The sequence below is a fragment of the Apaloderma vittatum genome, unplaced genomic scaffold, assembly GCF_000703405.1.
Source record: "Apaloderma vittatum isolate BGI_N311 unplaced genomic scaffold, ASM70340v1 scaffold12135, whole genome shotgun sequence".
NCBI classification, from domain to species: domain Eukaryota; kingdom Metazoa; phylum Chordata; class Aves; order Trogoniformes; family Trogonidae; genus Apaloderma; species Apaloderma vittatum.
The window spans coordinates 704-21,585 of record NW_009715524.1 but is presented as its reverse complement, the minus strand read 5'-3'; the positions used below and the strand labels follow the sequence as shown (position 1 = coordinate 21,585).

Here is a 20,882-nt window from a genome sequence, read left to right as displayed (position 1 = left end):
CTAGAGGATCTCTAAGGTCCCTTCCAGCTTAGGCGATTCTACAATTCTATGATTCTATTAATGCAAGTCAGTTACCTGTGAAAGAAATAACTCCCACGCTCTTGGTGCAGAGGCTACTGCCTGACCTACTCTTCCACTTCACACCAGACTGACCTCAACAGATGTTTCTCCATACTGCAGGAGGCTCTCATTCCCTGCCTAGGATCCTCAGCTATTCCCCCTGCACCCTTTCAACTAATCCCCTCAGCAGAGGGGTTAATTTCCTTCAGAAATTAGGACCTAAAAAAAGAAAACTTTATAGCTAAGCACTTAAGTTAGGTCTGTATTCACTCCCTACTGACTACAAGCAGCACCTAAGTCAGCTGCTATGATTACTCCACAATGTAACATATTTCTACAAAGCGGGTGCTTTCACAGAGCTCTCCAACCTCCCCACCTATAGAAAAGGCTGTTAATTGTTCTCTTAAACACATATAAAAAGCTATATTAAAGTTTTCTTTTACAAAAAATTTCACTGCTTGTTTCGTGAAATACTACTACTACTATATTCAAAGACAGAGCATATGTATCCAAAGGAGGTAGCTTACCTTTCAAAAAAAGCACTATTTTGTTGCTACAATAAAGTATTAAGGCCATTCTTTCTTAAATTCAGCATGACATTTAAAAAAACAAAAACAAAAGAAAACAATTGAAAGGTGTTCTCCAGCTGCTGAAGCTACTTCCAGAAACAAAATTTAGGAGTGTAAGGCAGTAAGGGATCTTTTACACTACAGCATAAAATTTGTAAGTATTCATCTATAGGTTATTAAGTCTAGAGCATTCTTCCAGCTTGTATTTTTGAGAGAGAGATCAATACAATAATGACTGATGAAAGAAAAACTAAACCAAAACAAAGACTTGTAGGGAATTTTAATGGAATGAAAAACAGCAACCGAAAAACCTGTTAAGTTTTCATCGCGGAAGGTACTGACCTGACGTTTTTCCCTTGTTCTCTCAACATCTTCACCAGATCAGCTATGGGGTACTGAGCTTTTGCTGCACACAAACCATAACCTGAAAGAAATTTCAAATTTTAAGCTGTTTTTCAGTTTCAGCGCAGACAGAATAGTTATAGACAATATTCCATACAAACAGAAGCTCTCACACAACTCATACACTCTTAGCCACTAACACTAACAGTGCAGTGGGGTTTGACCAGTCAAATTACCCAAGTAACTTACTTCAACTTCACAAAAAGATGTGTCCATTTATCAGAAAATGATAAAGAAGCCACTATCAGGTTACCTCATCACCATTATCCTCAACCCAATTTTTAGATTTGCATAATGCAAACCTAGCTGAATATGCCTTTTAGCAGCAAATAATCTTTTCAGTCTTTCTGTCTGAATTAATTCATCAAAGCAACAATGGCTAGGAAGAAAATGGGAAATATAAATTATTAATGGTGTCCTTAAGGTTTGACCACAAGAGCAACAGGGAAAATCCTTAAAGATGTTTGTAAGCTTTGCTGGAAACAATGATAACTTCACAAATGAGAACCCCAATGATGAAAAGCTAAAGATTAAAACAGAAGAAATATTTCACAAGACAAAACAAAGGGAGGAGATCACAGGCTCAAGTACATAAAAGATAGCAAGGCCTTGCAAAACAGAGGGATAAAAGAACAAACTGACCTTAAATTAGGGAACAAAAGAAACCCCTTGGCCATATACTCAGACATAACATAAATACTGCTCAAGTTGTGTAACTTTGGTAATTGTAACATGAAAACCACACCTCCTAGCTGGAAAATGCCCCCTACCCAGATAAGCCCCTTACTGTCAATGCACACACATAACCATAAAAGAATGTTGTGACTTTAAATAAAAGCAAGGAAAAAATTAACCAATAGGATTTACTAAGATGCAACTAGAGGCATGTAGTTTCTGTTTTGAACCAGACAGATAAGTTCTGTAGCTGTATCCACACATGCTAGCTTTGTACCACCTGGCAGCTATCTCTGGGCAGAATGCAATAAACAAGTATCTCAGCAATGTGTGTGGATCGGCCTTTGCACACTGAGCATAAGAACAGAGATTTGGGACTGATGTTTTCATTTAAGCTGAATAAAAATGAAAGACAACTTCTTTTTTTAGTATTCTACTCATTACAACGCTAAAATAAATTTAACACAATAATTGTGCCATTCAGTTGAAAGAAAACATGTCTTGAGCTATTCCCTACCTGACCTTTCCTAACAGGGAATGTGCTATTTACCTGTATGAGCCTAGAGCCAACATCATAGCTTCAAACAACTAAAGGTTTTTGTTTCCAGGTGTTGGGGTTTTTTTCCAGTATTTACTGTATACTAAGTTTTAATGTTTTTCAGCTGTTTTTTTTTTTTTCTAGAATTAATGCAGAATTGAACACATAGATGAGAAGCATAAACAAAATCCTCTATTTCAGTAACTTAACAGATAGATATTCTGTCACCAGTACAGCTGATGCTGTGATAGTGCTGGAAACTCACACCACCAGAGCTGTACACAAAATTAACTGTAAACATAACTAACAAAAGGCAGTCTTTGTCCTGAAGAAGATAAAATCCAAATAAATACAACAAAATTTAAAGAGATACACACAAAGAAAAGTGAACTGGTATACCTATGTCTCAGCAGAAGAATGATGACTGACCTGGGAAAAAATCAGATCCCATAGATTCTTCAATATTAAACATGGTGCTATTATGTTGCAATTGCAAGATAGGCTACAACTTTTGGGGGGTTTGGGAGGGGGGGTGTTTTTTTAGGTTTTTTTTTAATAATCTTGCTTTATGAACCAAGAATGCCTTACCTGGAGTAATGATGATATTACTGGCTTCCTTTATCATTTCAATCGCATTGTCCACATTGATTTCTGTATGGGTTCCAGTAATTTCCATGGGCTTCCCACCAGCTGTTGATGTGGTGCCATAGCCCCCTAGAATCACATTTGCAAGGGAACGGTTCATAGCCTGGAAGACAGGAGGTTTTTGATCAGCTAAAGACTAAATCTAAAGTTAAAAGAGAGGAGATGTCCACAAGGAAAACTTCTGAAAATAGTAAAGCCTTCCTGACAACAGTCTTTACCTGCTAGTTTTGCCTACTCACAATGCAAAACTTCTTAAAACAGACTCCTTAAAATAGAGACACAGAATAACAAAACAAGAGCCAAACATCAGCTTCTAACACATTACACTACACTTAACGGGAGAGCAACAGCATATCCCCAAGACAAAGAACAAAACAACACAAAGTGCAACTATCGGTCTCTCTTTGTTCTTAAAAAGAGGGAATATAAAAGAAATTCTATTTGATGACAGTATTATTTTTTTTTACATACATACATATATAACTTTTGCAAGGTGTATTCTTAAGTTCTAGAGCAATTCAACATGCAAGCACATAACTGCTTTATGACACGTGGAAACCACATTGTTCTTACAGGTAGTACAGAAGCAAAGCTCTCACAGCATCAAGACAGGAAAGAACACAACAAAGTTAAGCAGCCATATAAAACTAAGAAAATGCTAACTCAAAACAAATGTAATGAACTGAAGGGGGCCATTAACTTACTGGCTGAGCACCAAAGAGGAACAAGAGACCTTAAACTACGAACTTTAAGAAGAGAAGACATCCTGAAAATTTGGCTGTTATATATGTAGCCAGGAAAAGCCACTGGCTAAATACTTTCAATGGTATGTCTCCTTTTGAGTGTTGTCCAAAAGCAGTATCTGGCAATATCTGGAAGGAGGCAAAACTTGTAATTGCAGTAAACAAAACTGGAAGAAGGAAAAGATCTTTAATTAACATGTGTGTCATACATCCCCTGTGCTAGCTCACAAACCACAGTAAAATTTAAGAATGGATCTGGAGAGGCACATACACAACCAAGAGGAAACATCCACACAAATGTATGCTTCCAAGTGTCCATCTACCACTGACATTTCAATTCATGAAACTCCACAGGTTTTTGCTACAGCCTGAGAAAACAGGACATTCTGTGAAATTCATCATCCACCAAATAAGCAAAATGAAGATGACAGAAGAACTTTTCTTTATCCCGATAAATCATGACTGTTTCTGCTACTGTAAGGAAGGTGCACAAATGCAGTGGAATCAGTATCTTTCTACTGTCTGCAGTAGGTAGTAGTTTATATCCTTTGATGAGTATCACAATATTAAACCATCAAACAGAAAACCAGACTACTTGGTACATTACAGCAGTTGAGTGCCAGGTAAGACAGCCCAGACAGAATAGCCTCCTCAGAATTTTTGCACTCTAAGCTTTCAAGCAGCAAAGCACTTTCTATGCTTATCTAAACCAAAACATAACAGTAAGACCAGGCCAAAGAAAAAAAAGTTCAAATATTATTAGAAATCTGAGAATCCACACAAAGCAAGCATGGCTCTGCACAAAAGAGCCAAGGAAAGAGAATGGGGAAAACTGCTGCTTTGTCAGCACAGGTTGCAACAGTCTACAGCATAAACCAGTTTATTGAAACTCTGAAGCACTTTTTTTCCTGAAATGCACCTTCAGGACAATGATACTGAATCACTTGATTATAACAATGCTTTTAAAAGGAATAATTTTCATTGAAGGAAGTAAAGCAGAAAAGAAAAATGCTGAGCTACAAACAAGTTATTCTGCTTATTATGCAGAAATTATACAAAATAATTTTACCGGCTGATCAACTTTAACTGTCTCAGCTTATATAAAGCCGCATAAGATTTCGAGATTACAAAACTAAACTTCCTGAAATTGGAGACATACAGGAAGCCACTCTCTCACTGCAGAACTATTTTGTTAATCGATTCGCCACGCTTCCTATTTACCTAGATTTCTCCAGCCAACGGCGTCTCAAAACTCGCTTGCAAGTGCTGAGAGGAGCAAGCAATGAAACTAATTTAAAAAGGAAGGTACCCTACAGTTCACATTTGCATCAAGATTTACAAGAATTTGATCTGTAAAGAACATACTTTTCATACCTGTGTTGCCCATAAGCATCATCTTTTTACTGACAGATTGAATTGCTGACTATATACAGATATTTATGCACATATTTTTATATACAAAAAATTGTCCTATGAGCCATATTAGCCTGATTTCCTTTCGATATGGAGATAAAAAATGTTCACGAAAGAAAAAGATTCTTTAGAATTCATACCTGGGATTATTTACTTGAACTCACTTCCACAAAGCTGCACCAAAAAAATGTTTTTAAGCTTTTCTGAAATTGTTCCTCAAGACAGATGAAAATTAATGATACTGAATATTCCTAACATGGTAGGAACTCTGCTTCTCAGCAGAGATGAAGTAAAAGACAGCCAGGGCAGACAGCAGGACAGAATAACAGTGATCACACAACAACATAAGAGCAGAAGTCTAACAGAATTACACAACAGAGAATCAGCACGTCGGCAGTTGTTGCACCTCTCCATCTTTGAAAACAAAAGGAGACACATACATGGAAACAGAGACTTCGGTACAAAAGTTCCAGAGCAAAGGAGACTATTACTAACAACGTAATATGATTTACAGGGTTGAAGATCCAGTTTGCTGACACAGAGTATATCAGCAACACATTAATGCAAGCCTGCTGCCATCCCGTGGTACTTCAAAATAGCTGCTCTGAAAAAAGTAACACACTTTCCTACATGCCAAAACCCAAACTTTAAATTACTGCCTGACTGAACCAAACATTTTTTGAAATGAACTACTTGAAGTATCTCCTGCTAAGTCTTAAGTTTAACTAACATTTAATAACACTGCAGAGTGGTATGACTAAAAAAAACAGCTGAATACAAGTAATCATATCTACTTGAGCCCAGATTCAAACTCCTCAATACACAAGTCAATTCAAAGGCATTCCTAGGTTTTGAAGTACGTATCTCTCCAAAACAGAGACATGACTGACATCTAGTTCAACAATTTGAACCAAGAATCTTCCAGTCTGTAAATACCTAGAAGTTTGGTCTCCCAATTGCTTATCTTCCTAGCAAACATGCCGACTAAGGTTTTTTAATTACTTGGGAAATAACCACAATTTCTGTCTTACCACACACATGATGTAAGAGAGGATGGCCCCAGAGGAGCCAATGAGTGCACCAACAATGGTCAGCAAGATGTTGTTCAGCAGGAAGCCCTCTGCACACAAAGCCCATCCAGAATAACTGTTCAAGACAGTAATAACTACAGGCATGTCAGCACCTCCAATAGCTGCCGTTAAAGTGACACCCTGGAAAAGGAAAGAACATGCTTCAGTATAAACTACAACCACAGACAATATGCAGAGATGACAGTCTGCCTGCACCACTGATAAACAAGTATCAGGATGCTTAATAAGCTATTCAGGTATTTTGAATACAGGAGACACCAAGCTGCAGCCTGAGGACTGCACTTACTGATTCTGCCCTTTGAGAGTACAGGAAGGCACTCTGCTGTCCTCATCCTGTGTTTAGTCACATATTTTTACTAGCAAAAATACCCTGTCAGCTCCACAGAAGTGTTCATACCATTAAGGGATTCATACAGAGCAGTCTTTGCAAGACTTAGTTTACAGAATATTTGGGGTAAATTTTAGAAAAGCTACTCTGAGCGAATGGCGGAAGTTATACTTGGGAGATAATCTTTAAGTTGTCATGATAGTATGTAGATACAGTGCTTTTTCAAGGATAAACATTAAAAAAGTCTTCTAAAATATCAGTTTGTCATTATAGAGTCTCCACTGAGGCATAGCTACAAAAAGTAATTACATGCACACATGCCTGTCTTCTGGAACAGTTCTGGTTTACAGCTAGATTTAGGAAAGTCAGTTCCTACTTGCTACTGCAAGTCCACATACAGGCATTATGACAATTGTGACTCAGGATGGTAAAATACACTCATTAAGAAGACACTTGCAAAGCTGAAGAACAAGATACACGCTTCATTTGTTTCACCTCCTGCATTTCCCCCACGTACCATTATGGCTGAGAGAGCGGACACAGAACCTAAGCAAGTAATTCCTGTAGTGTAACTAGGATCAATCATGTATGGAACCATCCCACCAATGCTGGCAGCCAGCAATCCTGCATTCAATGCATGTCGACCCGGCAAGAGCAGTGGTGCAGAATTCAGAATACCTGCAATCAAATGCATATTCAGAGATTGACACATACATGCAGGAGAGCCTGTCTCAAGACTGAATACCTTGGCAAAAGAAAAAATAAAACGAAAAGGGAGAGGCATGAGATAAAACAAGTTAGTTGAAGGTGAAACAGTATTGCAACACACTCAAACTTACTCTACAATCTCAAACAATCCTGTTTGAATTATTGTTTTACTGCTTAATCTCACTGAAGTGCTTCAGAATAATCACAAGTATCTACTCTCCTCCTGAAAAATCTTTCTTTTTTAAAAAAAACATGCCACTATACTTTCTTTCTGGCCCTAAGTCTCTGCATGTTGTGTATTATGTTCTATATTAAGAAACTTTTCGCTAGACCTTCTCCATGCAGGCATTATCTTAGTCTCTCAAAACCTGCGGTTAGAAAAATATAACTATGGAGGTAACTTTCAAATGCTTTAATTACACCAGTACACGCAGTCACACAGACTTCCCAAGGCTTCCCACATTGACAGAGACTTGACGGGGAAAGAGCGTTCAGTATTCACGCGACTCAGTTTTCTTTTTTAGAAAGTGTTTATTTTCATCCTAGGCTTTTATTTTTCCCCTCAAAACAACATGGCACAGAATAAAAAACAATGCAAGTTTATCTGCCACTTTTGGTGTAAGTAATTACTTACAAAGTGTCTTGTTTAAATTTAGCTGATTTCAAGGGAAAGAATGAACATCAGTTCATCACGTCCCAGGACTAAGAGGCACAGCTTGTGACCTACTACCTCTATACAGACAAGCTTATTACTTCATATCATGCTGATATGAAAATGTAAGGGAAAAAAAATAAACAAAAATAGGAGAGAGGACTGACACAGGCTGTGAAGTTCACCAGGGACACCTAAGCCACTGAGGAGGTGGAGAGGATAAGATGGAGAAGAGGAAAAAAAAACCCAAGAAAAATGAATGAGTAACATTTTAGCAGAAACACATTAGAAATACATACTACTAACAAATCCTTAAATACATTATTAGAGAAGACATCTTTCCATCCATGTCATGCTTCCTCCTTCAATGGCTGGTCTCATAAACACCGAAGAAAACATACATGTTTCCCAAAGAAACTATTGCAAATCTATTAACAGGATTAGTAATAGGAAGCTCCTAGCCAGAACTTCTTAGTACAGGTATTATCTCAGTCTCTCAAAAGCTGTGAGCTTGCAAAACTAAAAATAAATGCAATAAAGAAACCTTCAAGTGCATAAGAATCAGGAATTAATGAGTAATTTAGAAGGCATATTTTCTAAAATATGTATGAACCTAAAACAGGTATGAAGCATGGAGTTTGTGAAGTAGGTAAATAGACAGTGAACTAAATGGTTTAAAGTCAGGCAGTCTCAGCTGATACTACAAGCTACCTATCTAAATAAAGCCTGCAATGCTAAGAATAAAATACTATAAATATTACTGGTGCTCAAGAGTCCAGCAACACTAGGGTTTAAGTTAAAAAGTTGTGGTCACAGAAGTTCAATAAAATCAATTAAAGAAACTGTGTCAGGTAATGACTTAACAACTGAAGCTACACTTACTTCTAGACAAGATTATACTAATAACAATTAAAAGTATAAATTTTTACGTGATGCAAAATACAAGGTTTCTTGCCAATTACACATCAGCCTAAAGGCAGAGCTAAAGCCTGGAGGTGGGGAAAATCCTTTAACAAATACTTAATTCTGAATGGAAGGTCTTACCTTGCAGTTTTCCATAAGCAACAAGGGAGCCACTAAAAGTCACTCCCCCAATGTACGTGCCAAGGTATGCCACAATCTTGGTGAGGTTTGCAGCTGGATCAGTAGCAAAGTGAGGATATTCAATCATGTATTCTGCTACACAAGTGAGTACAGCAGCCAAACCAACCAAACTATGAAAAGCAGCCACTAGCTGAGGCAGATCTGTAATCTGGATGCGTTTAGCAATCGTCAAACCTATTGAGAGTTAAAAACAGAAGAAGAGAAGTATTACAAAACGCAACCAACCTGTGCAGCTACAAAGTATCTGTCACGGTTCAGTGTGCAAGAAATACATGCACACACATGCCTGTGCCAAAGGAAAAAAATGCTCTACACTAACAATTGCTATGCAGAAAGCTGCGTATGTGTGTTTTATGCAGCGAGGATATTATGGAAATCAGAGAGAAGCTTAAAGCATATCATGTTCTTGGAAGCTTCACTAAATATCAAGAAATTCAACATTTTCTGTGACAAAAGCATGAGAAAAAAGGAATTCAGCAGCACTCAGTCAGAAGTTAAATAGAAATATGAAGACGGGAAAGTTCATTCACCTCTGCACACCCAGTTGCCCTAACAAAGATGACATGCTTCTGCTTTTCCACTACTCTCTCCATTCTTTACCACATCCTGATGCGTTAATAAAAGCCCTGGGACTTAGGGGTTTTTGTTGGCATATTTGCAAAATAACATACACAAGCGAAAAGTGTAAGTTAGCCAATTCACCCGTGAGCTCCACCATATTTTGTGTATATACAGCTTGCATAAATCCATGTATAAGACATATATTGTTAGTTCACAGTATAACGCACATACCTAGAGTACCACCAAGTGCCATTGCACCCGACATCTGCGCCAACAATTCAGGTGAAGGTTTAAGGCCTCCCAGAGTTGCTGCTAAACCTCCTGCAACACCAATCATACCCAAAGCATTTCCAAGACGAGCTGTTCCTTGGGTGGACAGACCAGCCAGGGCACCAACACAGCACAGGCCTGAGCCCAGATACATCATCTTTAAAATAAGCAAAACGTCAATATGCATACATGAAGTAGAGAAAAACTGTATAATCATCATTAAAATATTCCTGACTGTTACATAAAAGGGTTGATTTCTCTACAATGCATGTAAGTCAAGTTCTTAACTGAAGTTCTTAACTAAAGTCAAAACTCTTGACTGTGAGAAACTGCTGCACAGGGTGTGATTTTGGCCAATTACAATTTTATATCAATCAAATTTAATAAATTAAAGATTTTATATCTGTTAAAACTTCTTCAGCACTTTATGACCTTGGTTTATCTGTACCATGAATACTAAACCCGAGTCAAGCCAATTTTTCTCATTAGTTCAAAAGCAAGTTTTTCTTGGGTACAAACCCAACCTAAACGCTGCTGTTCATTATAGAAAGTTTCAGAATTTGTTTATGGCACATCTGAACTCCTGCTTTCAAAAAGTATAAATTTAAATGAACCAAGCTGTACAAGTCTAGATAACTGAAAAAATTCAAATATATTACAAGCCCCTAACATAAAGGTATGTTTGGATTCACTTTTTTCCAAACATATAAGGCAACATACAGTGATTTTTCTTACTATTAAAACAAACACAAATGAAATTTTACCACAAAAACTGCTTCAGTGGTAATCCCTGTACATCCCTCTGTGCTGAATTCTCATCCCATCCAGATGTTGTACTTAACCATCACGTCAACTTAAACTTCCAGACACATTTAAACCAACGACTGACTTCTGCAGTTGCTTTAATATTTAAGGTGCAATTTAGGAAAACTGTACAATAAATAGCAAGGTACACACTGCTTTACAAGAGAAACAAACAAACCTTTTCAAATTTGCAGATACTGCATCTGTGGTATGATTAAAAGCTCAATCAACGTCAGATTAGCCTGGTGGGAATATATAGCTGACGAAAAGACCATGGTTAATTTGCTATTTTCTCCTTAACAGAGTACGCAGTGAAGAAGCACACCATACTGTGAATAGCAGGCTAAGAGCCACCAAGTGTCTTCTTACCTGCTCAATATTATAGCCACCGCTGAGAGCAGCTGCATAGCCTCCCACAAATACAGCACCAGGAAGTAGGTACAAGTAGTTGTATTCTGGAGGATCTGTAGGGCGTTTGAACATATCCAGCATTCTCTGTGTAACTAGAAACCCACCTGGCCAAAGTAAAGCAACAATTTCATAAAAATAAAACCCAACAGTAATCATATGTCGAGCTCTAAGAAATATTTGATTAAACAGTATTACCACACAAAGGTAGCAATTGACATCAATAAAGCTTCTGAAAAGCTTGTAACCTGGAAAAATACCAGGAAACAAGCGTGAGGAGGGTGAGATTCTGTTGTCTTTTTTAACCTTTACAATAAACTCACAACAGAAAGAGTTGGAAAGCCTGTAGGACTTTGTCCTGACCTTGTACTCTACCCTGACTCTGTAGAATACAGCGTAGTTTATGACTGTGTCCTTCCCCCTATCTAATCTAGCAAAAAGCAGGATTCATAGGACACACTGCTCACTTGATCTTTTTTATTTGTGAAACTGGGACTTCTGAAGTTCAAGCAATAAAAATTTTGTTCTGTGCCACTAGTATATTTTTCAAGTAGGAAAAGGAATAGAAGCACAAATGTGTTACCATCTTGGGATATACAAGTACCAGATATTTCCTATAATTATCACTCAAAGGATGTTGTAAAAGAAAAATGCACATTTAAATGTTTACTTGAAAAAGGTTACACCACAGGGTGTGCAAAGCAGATACAGTAACTACCATGAAAATTTGGGGGGCAAAGGGAAGTTCTTTACTGATAGGAGGCTCTAAGATCCTATTCCCAGAATAGTATTTCTGAAATCTGAGCCAGAAGAAATAAAACTATTACACAAGTCCTTTAAAGTTACCCTCAGTAGAAAACCTAACATTCATACCTGCAATATTGACTGAAGAGATAAAGGCCGAAAGCACTGCTAGACTTTGAGGAGCATTTTCAGGGAGATAGTTGCCTCCCATCAATACCAGCCCACCAACTGCAGTTAATCCTATTTAAAAGAGAAAAAAAGTGCTACTGAATCTTAAAAGGCTCTATACCTATAGCAAGTTTCCTTTCAGCTGTTAGACATATATCAGTCAATCCAAATTTTGACACCTACTCAACACATGACTACTTAAACAAAGACTATCATGGTCTGTTTCAGCAATGCAACACATTTCAAAAGGACAAAAAAAAAAAACAAACCCAAGGGTATGCAAATACAGTTTTGAAGTACAGTGCCTCAAGCACAGAGTCAGCCTCCAAGTACTTGGAGTACTTGGTACTCAGGAAACTTTGCTTTTAACAGCCAAAGTAGATCAAACTCGTGACTTGTCGCATATATACACGAACACAGATAGGTAAAATCTTTCATATTTATAGAGTTACGAATCTTATATATCACTTAGGAATGTTTTTCTTTTTTCCCCTCTCTCAAAACACATAGTCAGAGAGAGGAGTAGAAAAGAAGAATGCAGAAAATACAAAAGACAAGTTATTTTCATGGCAACATTTTGGAGAGATGAGTTCTCTTGAGGAGCAAAGATGTGTTCTCTGAAAGAAGAAATTGCAGCACTCCAGGTAAAACAAACTTTAAATAGGTTAAGAATGAAAAATTACTTATAAACATTAAAAATACACAGCACTACATTTGCCCCTTTCTTGAAAAAACATGCTCTAAGAAAGAGTATGTTTCAGGTGTCCTTGCCATTTACAAAAGTAAACTCAAGACATGCGAAGTAGTACTAGCCTCTTTGGCATTTTAAAAGGCACATCCGCACACTCTTCTGTCTAAAGTTTGAGAAGGAGTTATGCCTACTTCAAATAGAGAATAAGCAGCTACTTACCTGAGATAGCATTAGTGACTGACATGAGTGGAGAGTGAAGAGCAGGGGTCACACCCCACACTGTATGGTACCCCACTATTCCAGCTAGGCCAAATGTCGTCACCATTTGTGTGAAAGCAGCATTAGGAGCTATAATGCCCAGTCCTAGCATGCCAGATAAACCTAGAAAAAAAGCACAGCAAAACTCAACAGCTCTTAAACTCTGTACAATGAGAGTCCAGTACCAAACTAAAAACAAAATGGAGGTCTGTGCTGGGACTTGTTTCAAGAACGGCTGGAACACCTTTGTCAACTACAAGGCTCTTTCACAGAATCGAGAATCACAGAATGTCAGAGGTTGGAAGGGACCTCAAAAGATCATCTAGTCCAGCCCCGCTGCCAGAGCAGGATCACCTACAGTAGGTCACACAAGAACTCATCCAGGCGGGTTTTTAATGTCTCCAGAGAAGGAGGCTCCACAACCTCCCTGGGCAGCCTGTGCCAGGGCTCTGTCACCCTCACAGTGAAAAAGTTTCTTCTAATATTTTTATGGAACCTTCTATGTTCCAGCTTGTACCCATTGCCCCTTGTCCTGTCATTGGACATCACTGAAAAGAGCCTGGCTCCGTCCTCCTGACACTCCCCCTTGACATATTTATAAACATGAATGAGGTCACCCCTCAGCCTCCTCTTCTCCAAGATAAAGAGACCCAGCTCCTTCAGCCTTTCCTCATAAGAGAGATGTTCTACTCCCTTCATCATCTTTGTGGCTCTGTGCTGGACTCTCTCAAGCAGTTCCCTGTCTCTCTTGAGCTGAGGGGCCCAGAACTGGACACAAGATTCCAGATTTGGCCTCACCAGGGCAGAGGACCTCTCACAACCTTCTAGCTACTCCCCTTCAAATACACCCCAGGATGCCATTGGCCTTCTTGGCCACGAGGGCACATTGCCGGCTCATGGGCATCCTGCTGTCCACCAGGACCCCCAGGTCTCTTTCTCTCACATTGCTCTCCAGCAAGTCTGCACAGCCTTCTAGTGTGTCAACCACTCCTCCCAGCAATGCTAGTGTTTCTTTTACAATAGAAAATAAAACCATAAATACAATAACACACATCTTTGTTATGCATGCACACAAAGCAGCAAAGATAGGTTTCTACACCAACACTGAATGCTGTCACTCTTGTTCTACAGCGAAAATGTAGAAGAGTCACAATCATGTTCAGATACTACTTGGAAGACTCAAAGCATGCATATGAAGAATAAAGGTTAAAATGAGGAATACTAAATTCATTAGTTACCTCATGCGGAATTTCTGATGCAGACAGAATACCAAATGACAAGAAAAACAGTATTTATTTCTCAAGACAAATGTCCTATTCTCAGTACTTTAGGAGATTCTGAGCATTTTAGTCTCATAAAATACATGAAAGTTTGACAAGAGCAACAGCATTGAATTGATTCTACTGCAAAGTATGGGCACAGTCCCCAGCAGGAGTCCTTCAGAATTTTAAGAATTTTACTGACACTGTATTAAGCCAAACACACAAATGTATATAGCATGAGTCAGCACTGTTTGAAATGTTAGTACTCTTTTCAAAATTTCTAGAATCTCTCTCAAAAGCCATTTTTACACTACGCTGACTTTGCACTGGGATACACCAGCCACTCAACTGTTCTCCCAACTGGGTATTAAATTGAGTTAGTAAGGTAAGGAGTCACTTAAAAGTACTAGCAAAATGAGAAGCACTCTGCACTGATTCTCCAGCTCTGCAAGTTGCATACCTGCTGAGTATACAGATGCACTAGTCATAGTTTTTCTAAAAGGTGTAATAGTAGCTGCTTTTTCTGTCTCCAGCTCTGCTACAGTCTTCTGCTTCACAGGGGCTCCTTGAGGAATGTTATTTGGTGGAGGTGCTGGGAAAATCACCTTACCATCCTGACAAGAGATATTCACAATTATCCCTCACATGGCACATGATTAAAGCGAGAGAAGCCTATTCTTAATCCTGCAACTCAGGTAAGCTTTAACATCCTACAGCCATACCACAGAAACATCTTCCTTTTCTGCATCAGAAGTTTGCAAGGCTGGGTGATCAGTACAGCCTGATGAAGTTAACCATACTGGTTTAGACATTTTTCAGACAAGATTTAATACCAGCATCCAAAAGTACCTGGTGCAAATAGAGCACAAGGCTTGAAAGCAGAAACCAAAACAAAGAAGTAAAGTTCCTTAAAAGGAAGACTTTTATGCAAAATAAAACACGGTCTTGGAAACAGCAAAATGTGCTACTGATCTGAACTGTAATCAGAGCCTGCTCAGACTCCAGTTAGGCACCAAGCATGATGTCTCACATTTCTTGCCACTCTCCAGGCCTCTGAAGTAATCACTAGTGGAGCTGCCAGATCTGAGCTGTACATACCACTTCAGTGGCTTGCGAGAACTGAACGTAAGCCTCCTCCAGAGCAGATATCGTAAGTATTACAAAATATTAGCAAATTATGCAGCAAAACTCAACAGAAATTAATACCGTACCTCAACAGTTGCAGCAGGAGAGCCCATACTGGCCCATTCACTACACTTGTACATTATTATTTCCCAATAGAACTTAAAGTATCCTGCATATTCTAGTTTAACCATATTTTTTTCTGAAGTTATCTTATCAGAGAAAAAAAAAAATAAAGGAAGAATGTTTCTCCAGTCCTGTATTAATGTTTGAAACATGTTTTAAATAACTATGCTTTTATCACATTAATAGAACATGCAAATTTAATAATTTTCCTGTTTTTCAATAGTAGGTGTTAAGTATTTATTTAACCACAACAAGACAGGAGCAAAAAGGTTTCCCTTCACAAAAAGCTGAACACAAATGTGATTGTATGCAATACCTTGGAACGCATTTTAAAGAGAGACAATGCTGATAAATACAATAGTTTGTACTCGCAAATTAAGAAGAGAATATTTACTGATTTACCTTCATTACCACAGTTCCTCTAATAACATGATCCAAAGTTCCATAATCAAACTCATCTTTTGGATCAAAGTAGAAGTTCTCTTTGTCAGGACTAATAGCCTTTAGGAGTTTGATAATATTATTGTGGGTTAGCCATTCTGCTAGGCAGGTCTGTGTAGCCAATGTGTGTAACACCCTGAAAAAAATACAAGTAAAATTCAGGATTAGTACAGTATCTGAGGAAACATCATCTCTTCCAGTTTATCCTTCTGGAAATACACGTCCTAACTGCTTCACTTATTTCTGTTGTTAACCCCAGCTAAAACTGTCACCTGCAACTCTAAGTGAGGGGAGGATTACTCACAACAGTTACAGAATTCAACATGATCAAAACCAACACCTTAAATGCTATCAGCAATAAGCCTATGCAGAGAGGAAGACATACTGGGGAAAGAGCTTGTCCTCTCCAAATCCTACCATTCTCTCAGAACTTAACTTCTTAAATCAGTGAGGTAACAGACTATCCTACCCAGTACTTGGTATCTTCTCAGTCTTTCCGGAGTGCATGCACTGAAGGCGACTTTCTGTATGATGGAAGAGCAAAGGGAGTTTCCTCAGAGCTATATAGCTGTGCAAGTAATACGCCCAGGTTCACACTTTTGCAAACATTTAATATATCCACACTGTTTAAAGAACATGAGTATACTTGGCTATCAGGCTCTGGAGCTTTCGAAAGGCAGGGGAAGCTGAAGCTGGCATACACTCTTCACGTTCAAGCAGGCTTGAGTTAAAACACTGCTACCACAACTTACAGCCAAGATCCACGCATGCTTCCAGGAACTCTGGCTTATTAGTGCAATGCTCCGGCACACTGCTAGTAGTTCTGCACAGCTGCTCTTTTCCAGAGCTCAGTGCCAGTACACTATATTTAGGAGTAATACTCCTCTGACTAAAAGCGCTCGATATAAATTCTCCATGCATTTCTCTTCTATGCACTCCAATTTCAAGTTTTAAGCAATAACATCAAAAGTCCTAGAAAGCCACAAAGCCAAACACAATAAATGACTCATGATATATATGCATATATCTTTGTTTATATTAATAACAACCATGGCAGCAGTATGTCCTACAGGCTTCCCCAATGACAGCACTATGTCTTTACATTACCAAATACAACCTTGAAAATTTGTTACTTTAAATCTCATCGCCCAGAATTCTGTAACTGCTAGTAGATTTCTCAAAAGTATCAAAAGTACCAAAAATAAAATCAAAAAAGCAGAAAAAACCCCTCTCAACTAAGTCAAAGAACACTGGAGCAAAACTAAAGTAGTTATTCAGTCCAGGGTAAAATTCCTTAGTTTAATGAACCAATTCATGCTACTCCTAGTTTGAGTTACAAGTGGGTTGAACACTCTAGGGCAGACACACTCATATTGGTGAAACTATAGACATACAAAGACTGCAGCCTCTTGAAGCTGAAATTGTAGTGAGCTAAACCAGAATCTTTGCACTGAAGTAAACACTGACATAGTTTGAACCTGGTTAGGTTACCTACGAGGGGGACTGTTAACCTCCAGTTGTGATGAGTGAGTCAAAGAAGCTATTGCTACTGCTGTATCTTTAGGCAGGCCAAGAAAGAGACATCAAACTGCACCTTCAACCCAGCAAAGACAAATCACAATATTTAGAAGTCTAAGTAGTAAGAATTCCATACTTAACAACCAAATTAGCAGAGTACAAATGCATTTGTTTCTTTAAAAATCTTCAAATTGTTAGAAACAACTAGTGACGAAATGCAAATCAAGGAATTACGTAAATCGAGGTAGAAAATCAGCTACTTACCTTCAGTGCACAGTTTACAAAACACAATGTGAATTAATGCAAACTGAGAATTATCTGCAGAACAAAATTCTCACCTTATGAATATACATTTCTCCAGGCTTTGTAGTTTCAATGTTTCCCCCTGCTTCTGCAGCTAAATCCACTACAACTGAACCTTCCTTCATCGATTCAATCATATCTTTCTTAAACAAGATGGGAGCTTTTTTGCCTGACAAGACAAGGCATAGTAAGTTGAACACAAAACATAGCTTTTTATCTGTAGAGCTCATGAGTTGAATTGTTCCCTTCTCTCCCTCAATAAACCTTACTTTTATATGCAAAATTTTCAAGTAATCAGTACTAGATGAAATGTCAGAGGTTTGTGTATAAAGGCAGAGAGAAGAGATGCTAGAACATCTTGCTCAAGCATATAAAAAGGGTCTGCATGGGCAGTGTACTAATGATGCTGTAAAGTCCAATTTTGGCCTCTGTAAACTGACACTATCCAATTTTACAATTCAAGTCGTAACAAAACACAAAACAAACAAAAAACAAAAGAGAAACACAAAAAAAATCCTGCCACATCAAGTTATTGAAATATAGACAATGTTAAATGCAAAACACTAAAAGGTAAGCCCTGCTTTACCATGTTTCAATTCCAAAAGAGTAATATTGCAAACGAACTTGTTCCAGTGCACAAGCTGGACAGCAGAAGTAGCAGCGATGCAATCAGTACACAAGGCAACTATATATTCTTGCTTTATTACTATCTACTACTTGTTTAATATGAAAGCATGATGATACTGAGTCAAAGATTGGTAGTTTGTGAAAATAAAAGTTGTAAAAAAGGCACAGACGTAAAAACCAGGTATTTATCAAGAAGGAAAAGGTACATGCTCACACAGACATCATTCATTAACACCTCTCTTTTCAATGCAGCTGCAATTCCAAACATGCCAACTTGCACAAGATAAATGAAAATTAGCACCTTGCGCACAAAACATACCTGGAATAAGCGCTGTAGTGATGATAATATCAACATCTTGGCACTGCTTGGCAAACAGTTTCATTTCAGCTTCAATAAATTCTTTGGACATTTCTTTAGCATAACCACCTTGTCCCTCTCCAGACTCCTTTAAGTCTACCTCCAATGGCTCAGCACCAAGAGACTTGAACTGTTCCAGAGCTGCAGCTCTAGGAAAATAAAATTGCAGGGGAGGTAACAACCACTACTTTAAAAATCCACCGTGACTTTTCCAGTCTTTTTAGTAGCAGTCTTCAGACAAGAGATCTAAAATTTATTCTAAGATTAAGGAGATTATAACTTAAGTCTTCAACTTTCTGTACTTCGTACAAAAAGTAACTGCATCACTAAGTTCAGGTGTCTAATGAAGATACTTGGATAAAGGATGAAGGCAGCCTACTGTTTCCTGTATGGTCAACAAAATTGCTCCAAGAAAAGTTGCAAAGTCAGGAGCCTAACTCTGATCACCCATTTCTTGTCATGCCTAGATAAAACTACAGCCCAAGCTTAGGTGCCTAAGACAGCTGATAAATACATGAGCCTGTGGCCTTGTGTTTAATCTGCGAGATGGGAAATACTAGGAAGTCTTATTTCCACTGGGAAAGTTGTTTTTTGGAATGTCAGAGGTTGTGGAAATGTGTTGGGATTTTTTATATATATAGTTATCCTGGAAATCTGTAATTTCTTCTGCATTATGTGATATCACAGTAAATAATGAGACTAAGTTAGGTGAACATTCACATCATGCAGAGGATTTAACACATTCCTGAACACCAACGTAAAAGTATACAGAATGCTTAAGAAGGGAATTTTTAAAAACCTGCAAAGTTGTAGACAGATATTGATCAAGCACTCTCAAAAAACTCCCCTCCTTCTGGTTTAAGGCATATGGAAATCTGCTAACAAACCAGAGTGAAGGATTTTTAATGATGCACATCATTTCTTTCATACTACATACAGATGAGTAGCACTAGATGCCACTTGTGTGTAAAAACCAACTTGTGTCATTTAATGTACCTACAGTGTTACTCACATAAATATTCAATATAAGAAAGTCACTTAATAGAAGAATATTTACTCAATTTTCTAGTCTCTGTAGCTAGAAGGAGAAAACTGTTCGTGCTGTGTGATTTTCTCTGTCTACTGCTCTAAAAAAATGGCTATGAGACAAATAACCCTTCCAAACACAAAGAAAAGACCTGAGAAAAGCAGCTTTAAAGTAGTTTCAGCCACAACCTCTTCTTTCATCTTGAGTTTCATACATAGAATAATGTTACATCTTTCTGTCCTCCAGTAGATTGAAAAAAGTACTGCCTCTCCGAAGACTTCTTAGCTGGTCCCTCTGGATCACGAGAGTAGAGGTGAACAGGAGTATGCTGCTATGAACATGGATCAAAGCAAGCTATAACTGAGGGCATAAAGAGACAGAAAATTCTGCATAAAAGCCCTAACTTTCTGATTTTCATAAAGTAAAAATTTCTTATTCACATAGTCCTGGAATCACTTATTTACAAGGATTCATTGGAAGGTTTGGTTGTTTTGAGTTAGAAAAAAGGAGGAATTATGATGGAATAAAATGGTAGGAAAAGAATTGTGATTCAGTGTAGTACAAGTAACATAGCCAAAAACTAATTAATAGATTGCTATTACCATTTCACACACCTACCTAGTATCAAATCCACGAACCACTGCACCCATCGATTTAGCTGCTCCTGCAGAAGCCAGACCAGCAACCCCTCCTCCAATGATCAAGACCTGGAATGATACCACCATGATGCTTAGAACATAAGCTAAAACTAGAGTCGATTAGAAAAGCAGTAGCAATGTACCACTTTGACAACTGCAGATACATCTCACTGAGCAGTGATTTAAACAAATTACTTCAGGACACAGAATGCAAACTGACTTTGGTAAAGTTGCCTCCTAAGTCTAACAGTTTAAAAACTGCAACTCCTAACTTCACTTAATCTGAGAGCCAACTCATCTGCTGGTAACAGTTTATGTAAGTACAGATTTTCTCCTTAATTTATCACCTTTCCTCCTTCCCTAATTCTGCTTTCGTTTCTCTTCAACACAGTCCACCTGTAATTCCAATCAATCCATCCTTTCCATCACAGCCTTAAATGCATCAGAAATAGCAACATCTATGAATTTTCTTAACTGCTTCCTTGCCTTTCCTCATCTGGAAAAAAAAAAAATCCATCCATAGCTAGTTTGATTTTTTTAAACTAAGCACACTGAAAATGAACTCAAATTATCATAGAATCACAGAATGTTAGGGCTTGGAGATCATCTAGTCCAAACCCCCTGCCAC

At 38.1% G+C, this 20,882-nt stretch overlaps 1 protein-coding gene across 1 annotated transcript in view; it reads right to left on the bottom strand.

Annotated features, from left to right (window-relative positions):
- Positions 1-20,341, bottom strand: part of LOC104273765 (NAD(P) transhydrogenase, mitochondrial-like) — a 32,755-nt gene extending 12,414 nt beyond the window's left edge. Inside the window, 15 exon segments of the mRNA XM_009869191.1 lie at positions 972-1,053; positions 2,833-2,992; positions 6,077-6,256; positions 6,982-7,142; positions 8,869-9,102; positions 9,721-9,916; positions 10,933-11,078; positions 11,845-11,955; positions 12,794-12,955; positions 14,555-14,708; positions 15,745-15,871; positions 15,873-15,919; positions 17,640-17,773; positions 18,551-18,738; positions 20,235-20,341. Coding sequence (XP_009867493.1) covers positions 972-1,053; positions 2,833-2,992; positions 6,077-6,256; positions 6,982-7,142; positions 8,869-9,102; positions 9,721-9,916; positions 10,933-11,078; positions 11,845-11,955; positions 12,794-12,955; positions 14,555-14,708; positions 15,745-15,871; positions 15,873-15,919; positions 17,640-17,773; positions 18,551-18,738; positions 20,235-20,341 — 2,189 coding nt within the window.
- Positions 20,342-20,882: the final 541 nt, after the last annotated feature.